The sequence below is a fragment of the Xiphophorus maculatus genome, chromosome 2, assembly GCF_002775205.1.
Source record: "Xiphophorus maculatus strain JP 163 A chromosome 2, X_maculatus-5.0-male, whole genome shotgun sequence".
Classification (NCBI taxonomy): Eukaryota; Metazoa; Chordata; class Actinopteri; order Cyprinodontiformes; family Poeciliidae; genus Xiphophorus; species Xiphophorus maculatus.
In genome coordinates this window covers 19975649-20002055 of record NC_036444.1, presented here as the reverse complement: position 1 = coordinate 20002055, position 26407 = coordinate 19975649, and the positions used below count along the sequence as shown (strand labels likewise).

At 41.5% G+C, this 26407-nt stretch overlaps 1 protein-coding gene across 1 annotated transcript; it reads left to right on the top strand.

The window, feature by feature from the left end:
* Window positions 1–1469: 1469 nt before the first annotated feature.
* On the top strand, window positions 1470–25636 carry lamb1 (laminin subunit beta 1). The gene is made up of 33 exons (XM_005796381.3): window positions 1470–1610; window positions 2682–2896; window positions 4156–4297; window positions 5171–5244; window positions 5652–5840; window positions 5968–6031; window positions 6117–6319; window positions 6441–6561; window positions 6940–7128; window positions 7722–7898; window positions 9597–9709; window positions 9879–9958; window positions 10936–11071; window positions 12174–12332; window positions 12446–12573; window positions 12986–13106; window positions 13304–13496; window positions 14472–14615; window positions 15456–15687; window positions 15771–15934; window positions 18574–18798; window positions 19173–19390; window positions 19641–19737; window positions 21444–21813; window positions 21885–22069; window positions 22527–22768; window positions 23338–23547; window positions 23622–23766; window positions 23912–24119; window positions 24227–24368; window positions 24458–24634; window positions 24713–24872; window positions 24995–25636. Exons 1-33 carry the CDS (start codon window positions 1580–1582, stop codon window positions 25132–25134), a joined length of 5394 nt encoding a protein of 1797 aa, XP_005796438.1. The 5' UTR covers window positions 1470–1579; the 3' UTR covers window positions 25135–25636.
* Window positions 25637–26407: the final 771 nt, after the last annotated feature.

The window sequence follows — 26407 nt, the reverse complement described above, 5'->3', positions numbered from 1 at the left end:
CATGTAATCCTAGATTGAGATGTTCCTAAATATGATAGTTTATGATGTGCATAGAGCACAAGACAAAAAAAACAAAACAAATCTGAGAACCACGGGGCTTGAAACAAGCAGCACAGGATTGGGGAACATTGATTTAAATGATGAAGTTGTGAAATAATTATTAAACTCACAAAGTAGGAGAGAAACCTTCATGTTTTTAGTTTTAAAAATTCAAAACAGATAATTCTACATTTTCACGGCATCTGAAACAGACTCCAAGGAGACAAAGAAACCAGATGTAAGCACAGAGGTTAACAGATCATTATCCCCACTATGTAGTTAAAACCCGATGATTGAAAGTAAACTAATCAACGATGCAAGGGTAAAAAACCACGGACGGAAAAGATGCAAAGTTATTAAGGTTTTAAAAGATTCATGATTCTTTAAATCAGTTTCTCACACCAATCTGCAGCAGCCAATCAGCACTCAGCCTTTGTTTATAATCCAACAGGAAGTTTACAGTAAACACCTAAAGGAGAGATGAAGGGAGAGAGGAGAGAAGCCCCAGCAGAACAACTCAGTGTGACTGCAGTTTATTTGTTACTGAACATGTGGCAGCCTTCTGACATCACACACACACACACACACACACACGCACACACACACACACACACACACACACATACAAGCAGTTTTTATTTTTAATCAAGTTAGGACTTTATATGACTTTTATAGTAACTCCCAGTTGCATCAAGCACTTAGCAGGTAAGTGCAGTCAGAATACACTCCTGACCCTAACATTACCCTCAACTTAAACCCTGACGCTACCTGTGGCTCTGCTGAACCGGGACTGGGTTTGGGTCCCATATGGCCTTACCAGACATCAGAAGATGGGTGAGAGAACCAGAAGAGAAGCAGGTAACATTAAGCCCACACACACACACCCCCTCACACACACATCTTCTTTGTTGCTGCAGGTGAGCTTCATCAAAGGGGGAGGGAAGGGGCTCAGGAATGTCTTTGTCTCTGGTCCTCCAGAGGGGTGTGTGTTTTCTCTAGAGGGGGGTTAAGAGTCAAACTTTGTTTTAGACAGGGAAATCAATATATCAGCATTAATCAGTAACAGACGATCAATGGAGAAAATATCAAGTTGATCTAGGCTCTTCAGACTGAACATTTTCAGCATGAAACTGATCCGGGATCCAATCTGTGAACGTTCTCATTTTGAACTCTTCATTTCTTTCTTTGCCAAAAATGTTCTGCTGACTTCCGATCAGCTGCCGTTTGGTGGCTCCAGAGCTCAGTCCGGATTTTTTTTTTTTTTTTCTTTATTCCTCTTCAGGTTTTATCTTTTAAATCTGAGTGCTGTTCTGGTTCTGGACGGGCTTTACGTTCGTTCTACCATTCTGTCCGAGTGGTTTTAATCTGGGCCGGCCGGAAGCGGGGGTGGGTGGCTCTCATGAGGCGGAGCTCCGCGGAGGCTGCGGGGGTCTGGTGGGGGGTTCTGGGAGCCCACGGGATCCTCAGAAGGTCTGCAGGGGTCTGACAAGTTCTGATCCCGGTTCCTGGAGGTTTTCATCGGCGGTTCTGGTTGTGGATCATGTTGCAGCTGCGGCTCGCGGTGCTGCTCGGTGAGTAAATGTGACTCGGTTCTGCAGAAGTTTTTCCAGACAAGCTCTAGAACTCAGTGCCGGTGATCTGACCTGAGAGCAGCAGGAGTTTGGAAACTTTAATTTTCTTCAACTTTCAGTTTCAAACATATTAAAAACTCCATGGGGAAAGAAAAAAAAAGTTTTCTGGAACGGGCTCGGACTGGATCCGAACCGGAACAAGGTGAATCCTGAAACAGCTGTTTTCAATCGGGGACAAAGAGAAAATTTAAATGACTTTAAAATGAAAGTTCAGAGAGAGTGGACACAAATCTTTAGAGTGCTGAAAAATGTTCAACAAACTTTTCTTCCTCTGAGTTTAGATCAATTAATCTGTTCAGTTTCAAACTCTGGTCTGAGATTAGAAGAGGAAAAAATGATGAGATGTTTAAATCAGCTCAGCTCCCAACAAACTTCAACTTTTTAAGTGTTTACATCTAAAGTTATTTTCACAAATATTCATGCGCACTCTTCTAATTTTTAATGACCCTACTCAGTTCTTTGTATGTTTTAAATTGGCTATTAATGTATATGATTATACATGCTGCTGACTGAATTTTCCCACTGTGGAACAAACAACTATAACTATAACAACTCTAAATCTGACCTGGGATCAGTCTAATGGAGGAAAAACTGGACGTGAATAGAAAGATCCGTCTTGTTGAAAAGAGATTATACATAAATCGGATCTCAGAAAACTTTGATGGAGACTAATTTTATTCAGCTCTTGTCTCTGCTTGGTCTTTTAAATATTCAACTCAACAATTTAGAGAAATGCTGTAAGTCCGACCTGAGATCAGTCTGGTGGAGCAGAACTTTATGATGCTGTCTGAAACTCCTCCAGTAATTTCAGGTGTTAGATTTCTATTGACCAAAGTTAAACTCAGGGCAGGAGGCGCTGCAGAGCAGGTTAGAAGATCAGTGGATGTAACTGTAGTGGCCAGCTGTAAATGCATCCACCTTCATCCTATTGAGTAGTATCTGCTCCTCGTCTTCAGACGTTCATCTGCTTGAAAGAGCCAGTCTGAATGTAATCCCGGTTCATTCTCTCAGCTCTGCAGGCACTCACCTGCACTCAGGAGGGCGGAGGCTCACCGGGTGGGACCCCAGTTGACCTCAGCCTCCCAGAGTTTGGCGACGTTTGCACTGAAGGCAGCTGTTACCCAGCGACAGGCGATCTTCTGATTGGCCGAGCTCACCAGCTGCTGTCCACCTCTACCTGTGGACTGAAGCGTCCAGAACCGTTCTGCATTGTCAGCCACTTGCAGGTAAAAGACAAGTTTGATGCTTGTTTTGCCCAATGGAGTCATTCCTTCAAGGCTGATGAGTTTAGGTGCCACTAGGTGGATACTGTAACACCAGTATCCTTTGTCACACCAACTGGCCTCATTCAACGTCGCACTATGACGAAATCTGCTCTATGCCGTGACCTTCAATCTTATTGGCCTTTGTCGTAGGGGAGCAAAATTTGACTTCCACAAAGATGGATATGTGTGTGGACAGAAATAACGATTATAAAGCAGGTGTTAGGCCAGTCTTAAAGTTAAAATTCATGGTCCAGGGTAAACTTTTAACTAAGCCACTAAGAATTTCTATGAGCTTCTTAGTTTGAAAATGAATGAATGAATGAATGAATGAATGAATGAATGAATGAATGAATGAATGAATGAATGAATGAATGAATGAATGGGCTTCTTTGAAAGATTTGAGGGCTGTAAAGTCTGTAAAGGAACTTCTCTCATCAGCATGTTTGAGTTTCCTGGGAAACAACCTTCAGTTTCTGACCTCCTGCTGACGTCCCGCCGGTCCCTGGGATGGACGCTCTGTGTGTTTGGTTAAACTGTGTGTGTCTGTGTTACAGTCTGTGGTGTTTCCTGTGTAAAACGATCTCCCTATAAGGAGGTCGAGAGTCTGGCTGCAGGCAGATGTTTATCCAGATGTTTCAACAAACAGAACGGCGAAAAGGTCCAACACTCTCCATCCATTCTGATATAAAACCAAACCTTTCTGGGACTATTTTTTTGTCAGCACAAAGTGTTCATACTAACCCTGCTGTTGGTTTCAGGTCCGATTGTGTAAACTGTTTGAACTTGATCTGTTAGTTTTGAGTTTTAGACTCTCAGTTGGTGTCAGGAGGTTCAAAGGACAAAGAAAATATAAGCAGCAGCTGGGGCTTAGGATGTGTTTGAGGTCTGGTTCTGCATTTTTGAGCAAAACACTGAACCCCATGTTGCCTCTGATGCACTTATCAGAGATCGAATGTTTGTGATGGAAAGGCTCTTTGAGCGAAGAAGATAATAGTGCTCAACAACCTCGGATCAGGAAAGTCTTATTCCAACAAATGAGGTAAAGCAGCGGCACATGTGGAAACCTCCCAGCTTGAAGGTGTTGCTGAAGGTTTAATTTGTTCTCAGGAATCTTTGCTTGAAGAGTTTTATCTCCACTGACCACCAGCAGAGAGGAATCCGAGGAATTTAACTCCCTGTTAACTCTTTGCCCTCCCCCTCTGTTTATTTTTTTTAACCAGGAGGAGAAGAAGTGCTTTGTGTGTGACTCAGCAGCACCATATGACGATGAGCTGGCCAATCACAACCACAGCCACCGAATTGAAAACGTCGTCACCACATTTGGTCCCAACAGGCTGAAGACCTGGTGGCAGTCTGAGAATGGTAACGATTCAGTTGTGTTGTTCTGCTGGTCAAACGGTAGATATGAGCGTCAGAGCCGGGTATCGACCTCACAGTTAGAGGTCAAGGCTTGTTTCTTCAGCTGCTAACAGACCATAAATTGGCAGAGTCCTTGAAAACAAATGCCTACTTGATTCCCTCCCATTTATCAGTAACACTGTCTTAAGAAGAATTTCAGTCTGGTTTCCATCCCCATCATCGTACAGAAACAGGATCTGAAACAACATCCTCAGGGCAGCTGGTTCTAGACCATTACCTATTCTGATTCTCATCAACTTAACAATGTTTGAAACTGATCTCCATGGCTTTTTACATATTTAGATCAAAACCTTTTAAGTTCACATTATTATGGGCCACTATGGAGGTTAGTTGTGTTGTACCCTAGGTCTCCTTATGTTCACCATACAACTGATTTCTCTTGATAATGTCTTCTGTAATTTCAATATAACTTCTCCCTGACATGTCATCCAGCTCTTCCCTCCAATCTACCCATTTTTCTGAGTGTCCACAAGACATTAAATGTCCCGTGGACACTTTCCTAAGACATTTGGTGGGATTTCAGTATTGACAGTTCCTCCATAAATCCTTTTGAGTCTTTCTAGACATTGCTTTTTTCGTACAAAGCTCATACAAATAACAGTCTGCTTAAATCATGTTGGTCTTTTGCTAACACCTAGCTGCATTCCCAAACTGAATCCCTCCACCGTAACTTCCTCGTACTGCAAATTTCATCTTGGTGGCACTCTCTCTCAAATATTAACCTCAGTGGGTCCAGAACACTGTGGCCTGTATCATTACCAAAACATTTGAGGTTGGTTGTTTCGTACAAACTGATTTTCATTTGTGGCTCTTCAGGTCTGGAGAATGTCACCGTCCAGCTGAACCTTGAAGCCGAGTTTCACTTCACTCATCTCATTATGACCTTCAAGGTGAGCTCTTCACACAGAAGAGGCTTCCTGACAGTGTGAGTTACTGGTGATAGGAATCACAAATTCTGAGAAATTGGGCGCTGAGCCCAAGTGGGGTGCCATCCAGCAGGAGGTGGAGACAGAGTCCATCTGATTTGATGAAGTAGAGTTACAGTGTTGATGCTGGTGTGGTAGAGCAGGTGGTAAGAACCTTTGAGGAACCATAAAAATGGTCCAGATCTTTATGCTTCAACTCGGTTCTCTTTTTAAAGTAACTTCAGTGCCTTTCTGCCGATTTCTTGAACCAGCAATAAGTAGAAACATGGCTATTCCAGCTCTGTTGATTATTGGATGAGCTCATTGGTAAGCTTATTTAGACAGTCAGATGAGTTTTGGACGTGTCATCTTTACCTGTTCTCTTTCGCCAGACGTTTCGACCAGCTGCCATGGTCATTGAGCGATCAGCAGACTATGGAAAAACCTGGCAGGTTTACCGCTACTTTGCCTACGATTGCGAGTCGTCCTTTCCATCAGTTTCCCATGGTCCGATGAAGAAGGTTGATGATGTCATCTGTGACTCACGTTACTCGGACATCGAGCCATCCACTGAAGGCGAGGTACTGTAGCTCCTGAAAACATTTGAAGGCAACTGCAGGGGCATTTCAGTGTCCTTACATTGATGTAATGAAGATCCGCTACTGTGACCTTTTGGTGCTCTTTGGTTGTTAATTGTTCTTCTTTTAGGTGATTTACAGAGTCCTGGACCCAGCATTTCGTATTGAAGACCCTTACAGTCCACGGATCCAGAGTGCGTCTCCTTGAATCAGACAATTTAACCAGAGTCTCAGTTAGCAAAAGGTTATTGATCTGTGATTATTTTCTCTTTTTTTCAGACTTGTTGAAGATCACCAACCTGCGGGTTAAGTTCACCAAGCTGCACACACTCGGAGACAACCTGCTGGACTCTCGGATGGAGATCAAGGAGAAGTATTACTATGCCATCTATGACATGGTGGTCAGAGGAAACTGCTTCTGTTATGGACATGCGTCTGAATGCGCCCCTGTTGAAGGAGCAGGCCAGACCATGGAGGGCATGGTGAGTCCTCTGGTTTTTGCCTCAGCGTGTCTTCTGTGCATATCTTCAGTCTTCAGTTCAATTCAGTTTCAATTGTTTTTGAGTGTGTAATGATTATTAATTATCTGTCTGTGTCTTTTAGGTTCATGGTCACTGTATGTGCAACCACAACACTAAAGGACTGAACTGTGAACAGTGCGAAGGCTTTTACCACGATCTGCCCTGGAGACCAGCCGAGGGGCGCAACACCAATGCCTGCAAACGTGAGTCTCATGGTTCCATACTGGTCCAGAATGGCCTACATGGCTATAAACTGGTCCATAAGAATCCACTTGTGTGTAAGCCATTTCCATACAGTCTCTGTACCTTTAAAGTGGTCCAATAATGCCCATGTAGATCTCCAATGACCCAAAGTGGTTTCACTGATCTGGTCCAAATTGAGCCACACATTCATACTTTATTGGGTTCTGATTATAATTGAGATGCAAGTTTATGATTCTGCCAGTGGTCAGAATCATATCGTCTCTTTACTGCCTTAATAAAATCAAAACCGTTAATAATTGGATAAATCTTATCTGAAACAGCTTCTACGGTAAACTGGACATCAGATTGGTGGTGAAATCTCCTTCTTTGCTCTACAGAGTGTAACTGTAACCAGCACTCGGACTCATGCCACTTCGACATGGCCGTGTTCATGGCTTCTGGAAACGTCAGCGGAGGAGTTTGCGACGACTGTCGGCACAACACGACCGGACACAACTGTGAGCAGTGCAGACCGTTTTATTACCAACATCCGGAGAAGGACCTCAGAGACCCAAACATCTGCCAGCGTGAGTCTACCTGTTTTTATTCAAATCTAAACCTGTGAAGGTGTGAAATAACACCAGAGTCCAGCTGTTTCCTGAGGTTTCTGAGTCAGAACAGAGTTCTGTCTTTAGAAAGAACCAGGATCCTCAAAGATCCACAAATCTATGTACAGTTTCTGTGCTTTGCAGAAGCACTTTCATTTCAAATGCTCTTTTGTCTTTATAACATGGTATTATATTCTCTGCTAAAGTCCTGAGTCCTGATCAGATTTCAGGCACTCAGACATTTTCATGAAGGAAGATGAAAGGATGAATTTAAGACCAAACATTTAGGCATGTTTTCATGTTGGAGGACTTTGATGTGGTTTCATCCAGGCTTAGACCTGCCTCACAGATTATCTTCTCACCTTTGCTCAAACGACAGAATCACACTTTTAATCATCCACATCTACAGCCTGACGTCCTGATGATCACACTGAGGCAGATATGAAAAACATCCAGAGATTTAGTTTTTTATATTTTTCCATGTCAACAGAAGATTTCCCCTTTTGTTGACACGAAGCTGGAGTTCTGCTCTTCTGATGTCGACTGGGTAGCTGTGATTTGTTTGTCTGCAGCCTGTAACTGCGACCCCGTGGGCTCCCTGAATGGAGGAATATGCGACGGATTGACGGATGTCCGAGTCGGTCTGATCGCTGGTCAGTGCCGGTGTAAAGTCAATGTGGAGGGGGAACGGTGCGAACACTGCAAACCGGCGTACTACGGGCTCAGCGATGAACCTGAAGGCTGCAAAGGTATAAAACGCTCACATGAAGGCTCGGTTCATTGATCATTTCTCAAAGATCCTCACAGACGGAACAGATTCACTGATAAATCATTGACATGTTATCAGACTGGACTGACTCGAGATGCTTGATATTGAAACGGGGAACTGATTGGTATAAACATTCCCCTTTTGGGTCCGAAGAGTTAAATCCGAGGTAACAAACATCAGAACCACTACAACAAGAGGACGTGGGATTTCCTAGAGGCTGTTAAAACCTTTCTGCATGGAGTTTGCATGTTTTCCCAGTTCATGTAAGGGACTCCAGCCTCCTCCCACAGTCTAAAACCATGACTGCTACCTTAATTGGTCTCTCTCCATTGTCCTTACGAGTTTGTGCGTGGATATTTGTTCTGTGCGATGGCCTGGCAACCTGTTCAGGTAACCCGGCATCTCTGCATCTCTGCCTCTCTGCGATCCTACAAGAATAAGTGAGTACAAACATCGGCTGGATGTTTGTACTCACACCAACAGAAATTTTGATAAAGTAACCAAAGTATCCCCAGCACCTGTAAAGGGCTTCATGCAGAATAAATGAACGAGGTTATCTACCTGCAGAATAATTTCTGTTCATCTTTTAGAAAGTCTTCATTACCAATGAAATTAAAATAAAATCTTGTTGGAGGAGTTTTGGTCTTTTCAAACAGGACTATAAATGTTGCCAGTGTGAAATATGCTGTTTTCTGATAACAACACAAATATAGAAATAGAAATATCCTTTATTGTCCCACAGTAGGGAAAATAAATGAACAAGATAACATAATATGAACTTGTATCTGAAATTTGAATGCTTGGATGAATGTAAGTGGTTTAAAGTACCAATATTTTCGTTTTTTATTCCGTACCATACATGTGCAGTGATCTAAAGAGCTTTAGATCAGATCTTTCATTTTCTTGTGCATCTACCAAAACAATGTGGGTTCTTCACTTTGTTTTGTTTTCCTCTGAAATATCATGTCACTTACATTGGGAGTAGTGACACCATTTAGAAATATGCCATGCTCCAGAGAAGGTTGGAGTGTTTGCTTTAAATGAGGCGCAAAGATTTCCAATGTGGCGCTCCCAAACTAAAATGCATGTCACCCTTTGGTGGATGCAGGTTTGATGCAGTGAGGAGATTTTCTTGTCAGGAGGCGTAGCTGCAGATATCAGTCAGATCATCTATGATCTACGTGACCCGCTGAACACCGATGAGTCGGTGTGAAAGCAGATCCGTTTGGGAGACAAAAGATAGATTTTCACGTCTTCTGACTTTTACAGATGTTTCCTCACTTTCTCTCAACAGTAACAAACAGGAGATGCAGAGTGGTTAGATCTGAAGGTGGGGCCTGCCATGGGTTTATTTACACCCTAATGCACCAACACTAGAGGCAGACTTTCAGTGAGTTTGTACAGGGCTGTGGACTCTTTAAGTCAGCGATTAATTTTTAAAATTTAATTAATTTAAAAATTTGTGGTCTTAGGTGTATACTTGTGAATAATTAAGGATGCTGGAGCATCGGTGAAATCTCCACAGAACAACAAAAGACTGCAGGAAAGAAAAAAAATATCAGGATTTTGGGGAGCAAAACCTAATTCTTAAATCCTTTATTTCAAACCTAGACAGAAGCAGGTGTTACTGGATATATTTAGGATGTAGATTGGGACTGATGAGTTGTGATGGTTGCAGCATGTACCTGCAGTCCCCTGGGAACATCTCCTGGAGGAAACCCGTGTGACAGCGAAACAGGAAGCTGTTTCTGCAAGCGTCTGGTGATCGGGCGGGACTGCGACCAGTGTGTGGTGAGGACAATACTCAGATTACTCTGCACTTATCCTACAATCAGATCGCGGTCCTCAGAGGTGGCGAGCTAACACCAGAGAGACACGTTCTGAAACAAAACGGGGGAGTTTCAGTCAGAGACATTGGAGACTGGAGGATGTGTAACTGGGCGTACTGCTGGGTCTGCAGGATGAACACTGGGGACTCAGTAACGACATGGACGGCTGCAGACCGTGCGACTGCGATCTGGGAGGAGCCGTCCACAACCGGTGAGTCCATTTTAATACACCCTCACCAATTATTGACTCTAGAAAAGAGGAAGGATGGGAGAGTTTTTTCATAAAAATAGATTTTCTGGGTACTAACCTTCAGGTTTAACACTGCAGCAGAAGTTCTGCTTGATCTGTAAACACCACTCATTGTATCATGTGGTTTAAGTGGATTCAGGTGAAAATTAGGAAACCCACTTAAATATCAGTTCTTAAAGAAAGGCTTAGTGCCTAATCTCAATTTTTATCCCTGCAAAGAGAGGGTTTTATTGCTCTTAAACACCAAAATGTACCTTCATTTACTCATTAAGCAAACAATATCAGCAAAGAAGAAAACCAGTCAGGACAACCTACAGACGCTCTGTGTCTCTTTAGCTAACACACTTCTTCTAGGCTTACACTAAACTCTGATATCAGTCTCTGAAATCTTTGTCCCATTCCTCACTTTCAATCTAAGTTTCAGACAAACCTTACATAGACTTTCATGTTTTTCTCTTTTCATGTCTCCCATTGAGCTAACAGTGGTTCATTTTCTGATTATGGAGCATCAAACTGCATTCCTGAGGCTTAAACTCAGTAAAATTCAGGGTAACGATGTTCAAGCTTAGCCATCTTAAGAGGAAATTATTAAATTTAGACCTCACCAAAAATCAATGTTTTTTTTCTACAAAAATTTAAAAGTTCTTCAGTTTCTTTTACTTTGTTTTTATAGCTTAAATTTCTCAGTGTTTTCATAATTAATAACTCATATCTTTAAGTTCAAATTAGCTAAAAACAACTACTGGGCGTTGCAGAGTGTCCATATGAGTGTGACTGTTCATCATGAATTGGTGAGACGAGATCACGGAACCAAATGTTTGACTGTGAAGTTCAACCATTAAGAAGGAAATACAATTGCTGAAATAAATCAGACTCCCTGACTGAAACAAGCAGTTTTGTGTTGTGATGAATCAGTTTGTATGACTTCCTGTCTGCAGGTGTGATCAGGTGAGCGGTCAGTGTGTCTGCAGGGATCACATGTTCGGCCGTCGCTGCGATCAGGTGGAGTCCGGGTTCTACTTTGTTGCTCTGGATCACTACACCTACGAGGCTGAAGATGCCAAGTTTGGACCTGTGAGTTTAACCTCTGACCTGTTTATGTGATGAAGGAGCTTGAATCCTACATCACCTCTGAAAAATAAAAAAGGTTAAACATTTAAGAAAAACATTTTCTAGCTTTCTAACATCTACTTTAAAGTTGATTCCTAAAAAGAAAACAAAATATTTGCAGCAGGATGGAAAAAAAAAAACCTGGTAGATTCTTGTTAGTTGTTTTTGTTATAGGACACAAGATCTTTAAACTGAGATGTTTTCATTTCTGAAGCACTAAACATGAAATGAAAACAGAACTGTTTCTCTAACATTTGGTCCAATAGAGTTTTTTTTCTTTATCTTGCAATCAACAGAACTTCAAGATCAAAACAAAAAGACCTGGCGCTGTGTACATGGTCAGAAAATAAACTGCAAATTACAAACTCTCAGGAACATTTCGGAACAAAATGTTCCTAAATGTTCCTTACTAGTGGTTCAGATACTTAAGAAAGAAAGAAAACTTTTTAGTGGAAAGTTGTTTACATGCAATAAAATACAATTACAAATCCATTTCATGGGGGGTAAACCTAAATATTTGGATGTTTGGAGTTCCACATGGTTGCATAAATGGATCCCTAATTTGCTGAAAGTGTGTATCCTTTTTGTTGTTCTCTGTAATGAAAGATATTCTAACACATTTGGCCTCTAACTTCACGTGTATATAAAACATATAAATATTAAAAAACATCAATAGTAAAACAGTAGATTAAAGTTATAAAAACATAAAGGCAATATGTATTCTGCTTTATGTTTGCTTTGTTTAAAATATTTTAACCAAACTGGGTCTTGCTCTGATATTACATTATTATTTCTTATATTATTATACGACTGAGAACTATTGATCTGCATCTGAAAAACTTTGGATGCAAAAGTTCCCTAATTTAATTGTTTCCCTGATTTGTTCTGCTGCTTATTCTGCTCCAATCTTTTTAATATAACTTAATAGTGTTTCCTTCACATGGTTTGCCATGTTCCTCATTATTCCAAACATCTTCATTGTTGTCACAGAGTAGCTGTAGTGTTTATTTATTTCTGGATCAGCCTGAACCCAAACACCTGTTGGGCCTCCTCTGTGTGTCTGTAGGGAGTGACGATGGTGCCCAGACCCCACCCTCATGACCGCAGTCCCACCTGGACAGGCGTTGGCCTGGTCAATGTTCCTGAAGGGGCCTTCCTGGATTTCTCTGTGGACAACATCCCTCATTCCATGGAGTACGACATTCTTATCCGCTACGAGCCTCAGGTGAGACGCAACCTGTCGGCTTGATGTCGCAAACCAGGAAAAGCTGAAAACCTGTGGGATGTATTGTCAGTCAGGAAGACTCTGTTTCACTTTACTGTGATGTATTTCTGCAGCTGCCTGACCAATGGGAGGAGGTTCTGATGATAGTAATGAGGCCTGGACCAATTACAGCTGACAGCCGCTGCGTCAACACGGTGCCAGACGACGACAACCAAATGATCTCCCTTCATCCCAGCTCGCGGTGAGTGGGCCGCTTCCTTAAATTATCAGAGGGTGAACAAAATGGAGCATTCAAAGGAAACCAATCAGAAAGACCAGAAAACCTTGAACTAGGGATAGCCAACTCCAATCTTCACGTCCTCCATGTTTTAGATGCATCCCTGTGTCAAACGACTGGACCACAGACTGAATTACCTCCTGAGCGTGTCATCAAGTTCTGTTAATGAGCCATACATTTGATTCATCTTAAACATCTTAAAATACGGTGCCCTCCAGCAGTCAGGGCTGGATTTGGCTAACTTTGGAAACCCCACATAAAAAAAAAAAAACAAGTCAAGTAAAACACCAAATTCTGAACTGACTTGTTGTTTTTTTTTAAAGACAGGATTAAAAGTCATGAGTGATTGAAGTGTACGCTGAATCTGTGTCCACAGGTACGTGGTTCTGCCGAGGGCGGTTTGTTTTGAATCTGGGCTGAACTACACGATCCGCCTCAGTCTCCCGCTCTACTCGGCCCTCAGTGAAGTCCATTCTCCGTACACGCTGATCGACTCGGTGAGGAAACTGTTCACCTTCTCATTTCTGACCTTTCTTCCACTCAAAGCCACTGAGGTCATATAGTTCACCGACTGAGTCATTTACACGTTTTATTCATAGTTTATCAGTGGTCCATGTCGTGCTAACCGGACTGAGACTGCAGGTCTGCACATCTTTTGGACCTCCAGCTCAGTGTTTTTCTCCCCGTCCCTCAGATCGTGTTGATGCCGCACTGTAAGAGCCTGGAAATATTCACCCCCTCTGTGGGAGGGGACTCGAGTGCTTGGGAAACGTTTCAGCGTTATCGATGTTTGGAGAACAGCCAGAGTGTCATTAAAACCCCGATGACTGACATCTGCAGGAACTTCATCTTCAGCATCTCTGCCCTGTTGCAGCAGGGAGCTAAAGGTACTCAGCACTCAGTGCAGTGCAGTGATGATGGAGCAAAGGTAGTTCTTGCTCTCTGAGGAATGTCTCTACTTAACCCCGGACTCCGACCTTTGACCCAGCCCAATCAGGCTGATGGCAGGAATTCCCCTCAGGGTTTGATTTCAGCTCCGCTCTGATTCAGAGGGGATTATTTCAGTCACACCTCAGTAAAAACCAGGAAGAGCTGCATGAAAACATTTTCAACAAGAAAGCTCTGTAAAAACAAATGCAAATACAAAATCCTAACACACATTTTTGGTCTAGTTTTTAGTGCAAATATCTTGAAATAAGACAAAGCTAACCTACACATTACTTTTCAGTAAAGGAGCTTGCTTTAAGTTGAAGATTCCTTAATATTGATGAAAAAACTCTAGCAATAAATAAAACAATCATCCAGTGGAACAAGACAATTTTTCTTATAGTATTGGAAAAAATGTCTTGCTGCAATGGCAGATTAGTTTACTTACAACTACTTTTTCAGCAACGTTAAGAAATTATTGACTTAAAACAAGCTCCTACATTGAGCTGAACAGCTAATTTTTAGTTCGTTTTGTCTTATTTCATGTGTATTAAGATATCTGCACTAGAAACAAAAAAATATTTTGTTTTTGCAGTGAAGAAAAACTTCAGAAAGACTTTTATTGTTCAAAATATCAAGATGTGACCGATCCCATTAGCAATGTTTCTCCTTTCCTCCCTCTTTACATGCATCTGATTTCATCACCTCTTGTTCTCTTGCCGCCTCCCTCACAGCTGCTTTAACAGTGAGCTGTTGTCTTTGCTGATCCCTAAATGCCTCCCATCAGCGCTCAGCCTCCAGCTTCTCTTCTTCAGCAAGACTCGACTTGTTTCCTCTTTGAATTCCTCTGAGCTTGTAAATTCTTCATGTCTCTCCCCAGGATGTGCAGATTTAGTGTTTTGAATTGTCCCTTGTGTTGGACTCCCATTTTCCAGAGTGCCAGTGTGACCCCCAGGGCTCTCTCAGCACAGTGTGTGACCCCAGCGGGGGCCAGTGTCAGTGTCGACCCAACGTGGCGGGCAGGAACTGTGACAGATGCGCTCCGGCTACGTTTCAGTTTGGACCGAGTGGCTGCAAAGGTCAGACACCTTTTCTCGAATAAACAGCCTGTCAGATACGGATCAATAATGTGATAATCAATAGGTGCAGTAAAAGGTGCAGCGGCTGATATGTTGTATGGATAGTTTCACACTTCTACACTGCTAAAGCAAAATGTTACCAATTATTTTTGCTCTAGTTTCTACTGCAAATATCTTAGTACACTTGAATTAAGACTTGCAAGTAACTTTTTAGAAAGATATAGGAGTTTGTTTTAATTCAATAATTCCTTGATATTGATGAAGAAGTGCTTTTTGCACTGGCAGATTTATTCACTTTTTATATGGGAAAAAGGTCTTGTTATAAGTGAAATAATCTTCCAGTGAAACTAGTACTTTTTTTATTTATATTAAGGAATTATTGACTTAAACAAGCTCCTATATATTGCTTGAAAAGTTACTTGCATGTTAGGTCTGTCTTAATTCTAGTGTACTAATATGTTAGCGTACTAATATGTTAGTACATATATACTAACATATTAGTACATATGTTAGTACATATGTACTAACATATTAGTATATATGTTAGTACATATGTACTAACCTACACAATACTTTTCAGTGAGATATAGGAGTTTGCTTTAAGTTGATGATTCCTATTGCTGAAAATAGGAAGTAATTGCAAGTAACTTTTTAGTATGATAAATATGTTAGTACACTGGTATATTAGTAACATATGTATCGCTAACATACACTAGACCAAAAATAATGCTACACCAATTATTTTTAGTGTAGCAGTGGAATCTAGACCAAACCTAATTGGTGATATTTTGTGTTTTTGCAGTGTGGGTGGACTTTCTGAGGTTGTTCTGTGTTTTGCAGAGTGTGCATGCGACCCTCAGGGGTCCCAGAGTCCAATCTGCGATCAGCTGAGTGGTCAGTGTGTCTGTGTCGCCGGCGCCTACGGTCGGCAGTGCGACCGCTGCCTGCCGGGTCACTGGGGCTTCCCGGCCTGCCGCCCCTGCTCCTGTAACGGACACACGGAGAGCTGCGACGCCGCCACCGGCCGCTGCACCGCCTGCAGGGATCACACCACCGGACACAGCTGCGACAGGTGCGCCCAGGTGACCCGCAGGGACAGGATCTGATCTCAGATCAGTTCCATCTGACCTCACAGATTCCTTCCCACCCATTCAGGTGTCTGGATGGTTACTATGGCGACCCGGTTCTGGGCTCAGGTGACCACTGTCGCCCATGCTTGTGTCCCGACGGCCCGAACAGTTTGCGGCAGTTTGCGGGAAGTTGTTACCGCAGCGACACCTCGGAGCAGGTTGTGTGTGTTTGCAACCCAGGATTCAAAGGTGGGAACTTTATTCACTCTGACAGAACAAACAAATAGAACTTAGAACTTTCTCCAAGTTTGTCCAAATCTGTCAGGAAAATCCAAACTGAATAATTTTATAAATGTCTCTTGATTTTGTGCCTCACCTGTGCTCTTCTAAGCCTAGAAATATTGTGTGAAAACTAATTTTTTTCTGTACGTTTTTAAAAAATGCATTTGAAATGTAATATACAAATGCCATTACTCGCTACAGTCATCACCACACAATCTAAATAAATCACGAAATCTCTGAATTTTATTCCCTTAAATGGCAGCTCTAGCAATAAGACTGAAAAAAAGGCTTTTTTGTTTTTGTTTGTTTGCTTTATTTTTGAAGGGGTTTTAGTAAATTAGTTTGCAACATTGATCTAAGCTCATTTTTATATATAAAAAAGTGCATCACCTTTTCCCCTTGAAAACAAAACCACTCTTGAAGGGACCAGCTCTGAGCTCCAGATGTTTCTCTGAGGATTGCTTTATGATCCTGACTTATGGTCTCAACACAAGCTTTTAATTTGAGGAGAAGCTGCTCTGTTATTCAGTCCGAGGGAAACTCTGAGAGCGGGGGATGTGTTGAGACGTCAGGTCTGTTATTAAAGCAGGAAATAAGATGTTCAGGGGGAAATCAGCTGCTGACAGACGCATGAGTCACCAACTTTCTTTGTTTCCATCTGACAGGAGAAACACAGGCTGAGAGAGGGGATTAAATGTCTGCATGTCTGACCTAATGTCATTGCTTCTGGCAGGTTGCTTTGATGAAGCAAAGTTGACCAGAGTAATATTGATCAGCTTTGCCAACAAATACAACTGAAACCAGATGTTTACATACCCTGTATGAATAGATGAATAACCTTAAATCAGATTAAAACTTACTTGTTTTAGTTCAGCTCAACCACAATGATTCTATTTACTAAATCCAAAAACAATCAGAATCAGAGAATTGAGTTTTTTATGCTTTTCTTTAAATTAATTTCTTTACTCTCCTTGGTAATTTTTACCTCATGTTCTTTCCTCATCTACTTTGTGAAGTGCACCAATCTGTTTAGATGCTTTCATCCATCTTCCTGTGAAGGTCTTTCTCCATAAGAGTATTTGCAAGACGTTTTCTGGCTTTTCTTTGTTATTTTAGAAATGGCTTCGTCCTCACAGAGTGACTTTTCACGTCATGTTAATACTGGACTTGTTTTGCTGTGGATAATGCCAACATCTTGCTAGCTAAAGCCAACGTCCTCATAAAGTCTCCGTGGGATGGGGGATAAAGAAGCGTTTGGCACCAAAACATCTCTAGGACGCAGAATCTGTCACTTTCCTCAACAGTTTTTTGGCTGGACATTTCCTATCTGGTTATATTTATAAATAATTACTGGAGCAAATTAATGAGGCATCCGCAGGTTTCTGGAAATTGCACCCAATACCACCTGGTAGTAGTGTAGTGATAGATTGTACATTTTACACTGTTTACACTTTCTGTTCCAAATTTTAAAAACAAAAGATATCAAATTTGGTAACTTGTTTACTGTAAATTCAATGTTCATCTCCAAATTTTATTTTCAAATACTTAACTTAATATGCCGCACTTGCAGTAAATGCCACTCTCCATTTCAAATTGTAAATTAATTAGATCATCTTTGCTTGTTTGCTACTCCTGTAAGATTAAAATCAAGAGCCATAATAACATTGGTATGATGTACACTTAAAAAAAAATACAAATTTTACCAAGTATTTTTGGTCTAGTTTCTAGTGTAAACGTCTTAGTTCACTTAAAATATGAAAAAACTTGAGTAGCTTTTCAGTAATGTATAGGAGATTGATGTAAGTCGATAATTCCTTAATATTGTTTAATATTCCACTAATGTGAGGAAATAATATGAAGACATGTCCTCATATTATTGGTGAGGAAATGTCATAAAAGCTTGGGTCGGTCCTGCCGAGGATAAACCAGACTCATGGAGCGCTGTAACTCTCTGTGAAGCTAGGCTAAGTTTAAGCTTTTATCTCTTGACACATGAAATAAAAACTAAAACAGCTGCACAAGGAAGCAGATGTTTGTCACTCGGTGTTTCTCCATTTAACACAAATCTCAAAGCCATGACATCATCGTCTGCGCTTTCATAAACTAAACAGGCACAGTTATTTGACTGAATATAACATTAAGTTCAGAAGGTGATGATGTTATATTTTGAGAAGCTTGTGGAAGAATCCCCACTCAATTTGAAAAGTTGGGTGGGGATTTTAGCAAATACAAACAAATGTGGTCATCCTGATTGACCTAAAAGAGGAGAAGTTAAAACTGGACTATCTGTGTCTTTGTACAGTGACTTGTTTACCTGTATGAAAGTAAACAAGCTTTATTTTTCTAAGAGAAAACTTGGATTTTCCTAGATGAAGTGTGTCCCAAGTTCAGGCTGGGGGCCGTTTGTGGCCCTTGAAGAGATTTATTTTTCCAAACTTCATAGAATTTTGTTCTCTTGGATAATGAAATAATGAATCTCAGTTTTTATCTGTGTATGAGAGTTCATTTTTGTATTACAGTATGTTATCTTGAACCCATTTTAAAACTCTGCAGAGATCAAGGAAGCTGATGATCGGGTTGTTAACCAAACCTCTCGTCCTCTGCAGGTGCTCGCTGTGATCAGTGTTCACCTGGTTACTATGGAAACCCTGAACAGGCCGGTGGCCAGTGTCTCCCGTGCCAGTGCAACAACAACATCGACATGCTGGACCCGGAGTCCTGTGACGCCAGATCCGGCGAGTGCCTGCGCTGTCTGTACCACAGTGAGGGTCCGTCCTGCCAGAACTGCAAACTGGGTTACTACGGCAACGCCCTGGTTCAGGACTGCAGGAGTGAGTGAAAGTGAAAACTTCCTTCACACCTCACAACACAGAGAAACCAGTATAACTGAGACAGAACTAACGAAAACCAATAGGTAAAAATCCAATATATACTGGTTAAACATGAAAAATATCAAATGTACTATGTGAAACAAAGGGTTATTGTTGCTGCTATATTTTGTTAAATTAAAATTGCAAACAATATTCAGATAAGATTTTTTTAATTTTTATTAGGAAACTGAGTCTGTAGCCAGAAGTCAGAAAGCCAAGAAGTGAAATTAAAAAAACATAAAGTAGGAAAAAAAATTAACTTAAAAATTGAAAATTCAGCTGAAAGGTTGTTGAGTTGCTGATAAACTGTCCATAATTCTGTTTTGTGATCACAGAGTGTGTCTGTAATCAGCTGGGCAGCGACGAGTCCAGCTGCCAGTCCTCCACCGACTGCCACTGCGACCGCAGCAGCGGCCAGTGCCATTGCAGACCCAATGCGATTGGTCAACATTGTGACCGCTGTGCGCCCGACACCTGGAACATGGCCAGCGGCGCCGGCTGTCAGAGCTGCGACTGCAACCCTGAGCATTCGTACGGGACGACCTGTAACGAGGTGAAGAGCTTTTCTGTTTCACTGATAAAATTCAGACTGAAGCTTTGCTCTGTTGTCAGACTTTATGTACGCCTAAAATATTTCCATCAACTCATCCTGAGTGTCGGTTTGTTAACCTCTGGAGTTCAACATGAATAACAAGAAGCCTTCTGATGAACTTTGATCACATTTACAGAAGGGTCTCTTAGCACAAACGGCTTCTGCTTGATGAAGTGATCGAATATTAATGGAGACGGTTGATTTCCCTCAGATCAGCGGTCAGTGCTCCTGCCATCCTGGCTTTGGAGGAAAAACTTGTAACGAGTGCCGAGAGCTGTTCTGGGGAGACCCTGAAGTCCAGTGTCATGGTGAGTTTCACTGGAAATAGATCAGTCTGGCTTTTAAGTCTATTTCTAGAAAATCTAGTTTCATACTTCCTGTGCTGCTGAATTTCTGAGTTGTTCATAACACCTACAAACCAAAGAAATATATAATTTTTGAGAGGAAATAATGTTTTGGTTTTTTTTTTTTTGGGGGGGGAGGGGAATTATTATTTTATGCAAGGTAAAAAGTAGTTTGCATGTGAGTGAAATAAGTGCAAGCAGAAACAGAGTTCAGACTCTCTTAGATTAACAATTTGTCATGTCACATAGTTCAATCAATTTAAAATTTGCAGATAATCTCTTAGGTTTCCTAAATGACCAGAGGAGATATGAGAGGAAGTGGTGAAATTCTTCCATTTGTGGAGAAAAACTAATGTTTTCTGTGAAAACTAGGATGAAAACAGTAAATTAGAGTCGTGGATGAGACCTAAAAAATAGCAATAAACTCAGATTCACTGCTAAGACAGCAATGCTGTGGCAAAAGAACATATAGCAAATCTCCAGACTGTGGTATGATAAACATCTGCAAAGAGTGCTGAAGATTCAAACTGCAGCCAAAAAACAGACATGATTTAGAGTTTCTCTGAGGAGGAGTGGATTAAAATCCCTTAATGAGACACAAACCTATTACAAAGTCTTATATAGTGGATTTTTTTTTTCTGAATTATTGTTTATATTCTGAGTGTGCATTAAAATGAATCTAAAATCAGCAAGGGGTCAAATGCTTATATCCCCAACTTTATGTGTTCTTCAAAAACTTTTCCCCCAAAACCAGGAATCCAGAGTTCAGACGCATTTCTAATGGCCCATAAAAAAACAACAAAAAACCCAAACTACTTTGTGGGAATGTCTGTGTTCAAAGAACCTCTCTGCTGCAGTCGGATTACATCCAGATGTTCAACGAGCTTCAAATATTTTTGCTCCATGTGAACAGGACCAGACTGATCAGAACCGGCACAAAACTCAAAAATACACAAAGACGTTAAATCGGTCCTTCACACCAAAGAGTCGATGCTGAAAGTGAAGATTTAGGATGTAAGGATGAGGCATGAAGATAGCTGTAGCAGGAAGACCCAAGTGTTGCAGGGAAATATTATTAAAAATCCTCCTGAAACCTGGACTTTGTGAGAGTCTGCGGTACTTTTTGGGTCTTTAGTTTCTGACGGAAGTTTGGAGTAGAAAAGTCCCAGTTTGTTGCTGTTAGCTTCCACATCTGAAAGCAGCTGTTTCTTAATTTGAACCAGATACAGAAAAAACAATCATTGGGTTGAACAAAACATGGCACACTGGTAATTTAATAATTAGGGTGTGGTCACTGGTCACACAGTGCTGTGGGATGCCGTCCCATTCCTCAGCCGGTGTGGTTGCGATGGTCACTCCGGGAAAACGGCACATCCAAACTCAAACTACTGCGGCCCTTTTTCAGACCTGTTTATTTTGTTTCATTAAAATGTTACTTGTTTAATTTATTGCTGATATTAAAAAGAGAAAAATACACAAAGTTTTCTATTCTTAATTGACTCTTGCGTATATCTGCCTTGGGGAACCACAGATCAGTACTTCCAGTGTTGCTCAAGTCCTCATGCTACCAGGTTTTTATTCTTCTTTTAACTTTGAAGTAGGTGGAGTTGTGTGAGAAACTGGCGGATTTCAGCTTTTCAGAATAAAGCCATGGCCGTTTGCCTCCACAGCATGCGACTGCGACCCTCGCGGCACCTTGGAGCCGCAGTGCAACAAAGTGAGCGGTCACTGCATCTGCGTGGAGGGCGTGGCCGGGCCTCGCTGCGACGCCTGCGCCCGCGGCTTCCACGGGACCTTCCCAGACTGCCATCGGTGCCACCAGTGTTTCTCAGAGTGGGACAACGTCATTGGTCAGCTGACCAATCAGACACACCGATTGGTCAACAAGGTCAGCTCCATTAAAGCCAGTGGAATCAGCGGACCGTACAGGAAGTCCATAGAGAGCATGGAGAGAAGTGCCTCAGACATCCAGAGCATCTTAGACCAAGATCCGGCCTCGCAGCCTCTGACTGAGGTCCAAAACTTGCTGCAACAGGCCAGGTAGGTCAGACGGAACCTGATGTGAAAATGTCCCATCTGGATGTGGACTCTGATCTCCGTTTGTGTCTCAGCGACCTGATGGCAGCTTTGAGCCAGACCATGAACAACACCGAGGAAACTTTGGATCTGGTGGCTGAGCAGGACTCTGGCATTAAAACCCAACTGGACTCTGTGACGTCGGATGCTCAGAAACTGGAGCGGACGGTCCAGGAGCTGCTGGACCAAGTGGAGTTCATCAAGAACTCCAACATCAGAGGTAAAGACTTGCAGCTCAAAGTTTGTAGAGAGCTGTTGAACACGATCCTTTCAAAATTAAAGCACTAAAACTTACGAGAAATGGATGGTAATCTGTTTGGCAATCAGAACTGGGTAAATTAAATAACTTTAAATGATGGCATTCCCTGATTAACAGGTTTTTGCAACATAAAATGATATTTAGACTGGATCAGATCTATGTGCTGTGTCTCCCCCTGCAGGTCAATCACTGAACTGATTACATTTCAGAAAATAAGTTCTGTGTTTTCTGAGGTTGGTTTCTCACTGAAGAAGCAGCCAATACAGCTGGCATGAGGGAATGGCATTTCAGACCTGTTTGTTTCCTTATGATCATCATAATTTGTACCAAAAACGCATCAGTATGGATCAGTTATTTTGTTATAAGCATGGAGATGATCCTCTCCGATCTACACAATATAAAGTCTTTCTGTTACCAGGGGCAACAGACAGTGTCACTAAGTACTTCCTGCAGTCCCAAGCAGCCGAGGCGCGAGCAAATGCCTCAACCATCAACGCCGGCAACCCAGTTGAATCTTCTGCCGCCCTACGGCAACTCACAGAAGACAAAATGAACCAAACCAGGGAGGAGTTTCTGGAGAGACAGTCTGAGCATGCTCAGAAGCTGGACAACCTGGCTGGAGAGATGGAGACTTTGGACCTATCAGTGATCAGCTATAAGGTAAAGCATCTGCAGATTATACAGTCTGATTTATACAGTTGTGTTACAAATAAAAGCAGTGTTTTTTTTAAAGTAAGATATTATGATTATGTCTATTTATATTTTAACAAATGCATTGGAAAAACAATGCTATTTGTTTTACAGGGAAAACATAAGGAAAGATAAATAAAATGTGTTACAGAAAGAGGGGGAAAAAGAATATTAGGCTGTTTAAAACAAATAAATGTCTTGTAAACTCAACATTTACAGTTTAAACTGCACCATAGCGAACCAGTACAATCTTGAACTGTATCTTCAACCAAGATGCTGCTTTTTTATTGGAGTTTTTAGGGCTCTCGTCTTGATGAAATGCCCATTTCAAGAATATTTCCTTTCCAAACATAAAGCAACATGATCTCTTAACCTATTTTTGATTTCTTCAGAGTGATCCATGATCTTGGTAGGGTCAATAGTATGTAAATCATACCTTACAATCCTGCTTCTCATTTCTGTATTTTATTCAGAAAGTCCTTGTCTTTCACCAGATTTAGGATTTTATAGTTTGTTTTTTTATGTCCTGGGTTTTGCAGACCTGTGGCAGTCCATCATCCGGCCAAGACTCCTGCTGGTCTTCGCCCTGCGGAGGTCTGGGCTGTGTGGACCCTGAAGGTCAGCCCAAGTGTGGAGGAGAAGGATGTGATGGTGCAGTGACAGCAGCCAACAGCATCCTGTTGAAGACTCAAGAGGCCGAGCAGGAAATCATCAGCGCCATGGCAGAGGTGGAGAAGCTCTCCAAGATGGTAGGTCTCTGGAGTCCTGGTTTGTGGTCTGAGCTGAACCGTGAGGACTGTCTTCAGCTGTAGTCTCTCCTCAGGTGTTGGAGGTGAAAATGCAGGCAGATGAGGCGAAGCTCAGCGCCCAGAATGTCCTGATGAAGACCAACAGAACCAAACACAAGGTTGACCAGAGCAACGAGGAGCTGCGAAGCTTGATCAGACAGATCAAAGACTTCCTCACACGTATGTTTCCCCTTCTTTAAAGCAAGATCTCTAGGTATTCCTGGTGTTCAAAACCAACCCTTGCAACTCCATTTTAGACAAACAAGATACTTAGAGACTAAACTAAAAAGCTTCAGTCGAATATAAACTCTTGTGGCCTTTTCAGAGGACGCTGCAGACCTGGAGAGCATCGAACTGGTGGCAAACGAAGTTCTGGCCATGCAGATGCCGACCACACCGGCTCAGCTGCAGAACCTAACGGATGAGATCCGACACAAGGTGGGAGAGCTGGGACACGTGGAGGCAATCTTACAGCAGAGCGCCGACGACATTCAGAGGGCAGAGACTCTGCTGGACCAGGCCCGCCAAGCCAGGTGACCCACTTTAAAGGTCTCTCAGAGAACTTAGTGAAAACACAACAGGATGTACACAGTATATTTGTTTCACATAGACATTAAATAGATTTTTCTGTTCTTGTTAGTAAGCAGGCGACAGATACGAAGGACTCTGCAGAGAAAGTGAAACAAGCTCTGGAAGAAGCTCAGAGAGCTCACACAGCTGCCAGCAGCGCCATCCAGCAGGCCACCTCCGACATCCAGACCACCGCCAAGCTGCTCTCCTCCGTCAGTGGCGGCCGCCATCGATATTCGCCTCGTCATACCTAGAAGTCAGATCTGGTAAAAAAAACAAAAAGCACATGTTGTGTTTTCAGGTAGAGACGGAGACGGCAGACGCAGAGTCAAAGCTGGACAACGCCACCCAGAGGCTGCAGAGGCTCGAGCAGGATGTGAAGCTGCTCGCCGACAGATCCGCAAACGTTACTCAGAGAACCAAGCTGGCCGATCAGGAAGCCGCAGACATCGGAAGGATCGCAGAGGAGGTCAAAAAGGTGGGCTCACCCGTCTGATAGTTTAGTCTTTTCTGTAATTCTGCCTCTGCTGTTCTGATGTCCTTGTGCATGTTTTAGGAGTTTGAGTCGGAGGTGAAGCAAAAGTACAGCACAGTGGAACAGCTGATAGATCAGAAAGCGGGGGGTGTGGCCGACGCTAAGAAGAGGGCGGAGTCACTGCAGAACCAGGCCAAACAGCTGCTGCTGCAAGCCAGCGACAAGTTGCAGCTGCTGAAAGGTAATTTCCTCTGAGTCCAGGAATGCTGCTTGCTTATTTTTCTTGGCTTATCATTTACTTAAGAGTTACCCAGAAAACACAACAGATGTCTGACAGAAAAATAAAAAATTTTCTTGTTTCAGATCTGGAAAAGTCGTACGATGACAATCAGCGAACTCTTGAGTTGAAAGCTGAACAGCTGGTTGAGATGGAGGCAGCAGTGAAGAAGCTGCTGCAGGAAATCAGCCATAAGGTCACCCTCTACAGCACCTGCTTCTTTTAGACTCATCGCATCATCATCCTGAGCCCAGTTACAAAAGCATATCCACCTTTTTATTACTTCACATCTGTTTTATTTGGCTCCGATTTGTTTTGGGGGGAGGCCGACGGCTAGAAAGTTGCTGTGCTAATCCATGTCCAATTACAGATTTATTCAGAAAAGACCAAAGAGTTTTTCATTTAAAAAAAAAAAAAAAGTTTTTTGTTTACTGTTCTATATTTGATCTTTTAGTTCATTTTAGGATTGTTCCCAAACATATTAGCTTTAATATGAATTCCATTGTGAGGCAAATAATATTTTTCTAAATCTATTTTCTACAAATTTTAATCGACTGATTTCGTTAACTTTGACTGAATGAATCAGTGGAAAAGAGAATAACTTCTCAAAACGTGAATGTTTTACCATCTGACTGCAACCTGTTCTGTTACAGTTGTTCTGTTTTACCAAATCGTATCTTTAAAACGCAAAATAATTTTAATAAAATGTTTTAAATGAGTAAAAAAGTCATTGTGTTCATTGAAGCTTTTTTTTTTTTACAGTGGGTTATTGGCAGACCTGAGGTGTGTTTATCTGTTTGCGTATTTCTGTGTAAAACAGAACTTGTTATAATACATTCATAGATTTTATAATTTACCTCATTTGTCCTTTACCAGTTATTTATTTATTTATTTATTTCTAAACATTTTTGATTAAAAAAAATCACCTTTAAAAAGAAAAGAGGCTTAAAGCAGGAATCATGACTGAGAAAACATTTTCTTGGTCATTCTTGTCTCTTGTCCCTCTATTATTGAGCAACAAAATCATATCAACAAAGAAATTTACTCAGTTCATGAGAAAAGAGATAAAAAAAAGTAAAATATTCTCCCTTGTATCTCAATATATTTATGAAAATAGAAAAAACAATTGTTTTGGGTGAATTGGAAAAATATGTAATATCCCTCAAATACAAAAAAAAGCATAACATATTATAACAGTGATTATGTGGTCTTCTAAATTTCCTTTTTTTTGTAGTATTTGATAGATTAAAATTAGAACAAAACGTATTTTTTGGCATAGCGTTATGTCAGAATATGGTGTTTAAAATGGTTAAATATTGCAAACACAGTAATCAAAGCTCAAAATTCTAATTAAACCCCTAAATAAATAATCAATGTAAAAGATTAAAAAAAAAAACATTAAAAAAAGTGAAACCAAGGGAAACAAAAACAGTAAGAAAAATTGCATCGGTCTTGCTTTATAGAATATATTTAGCAAAACTCCTCCACGATTAGTAGTT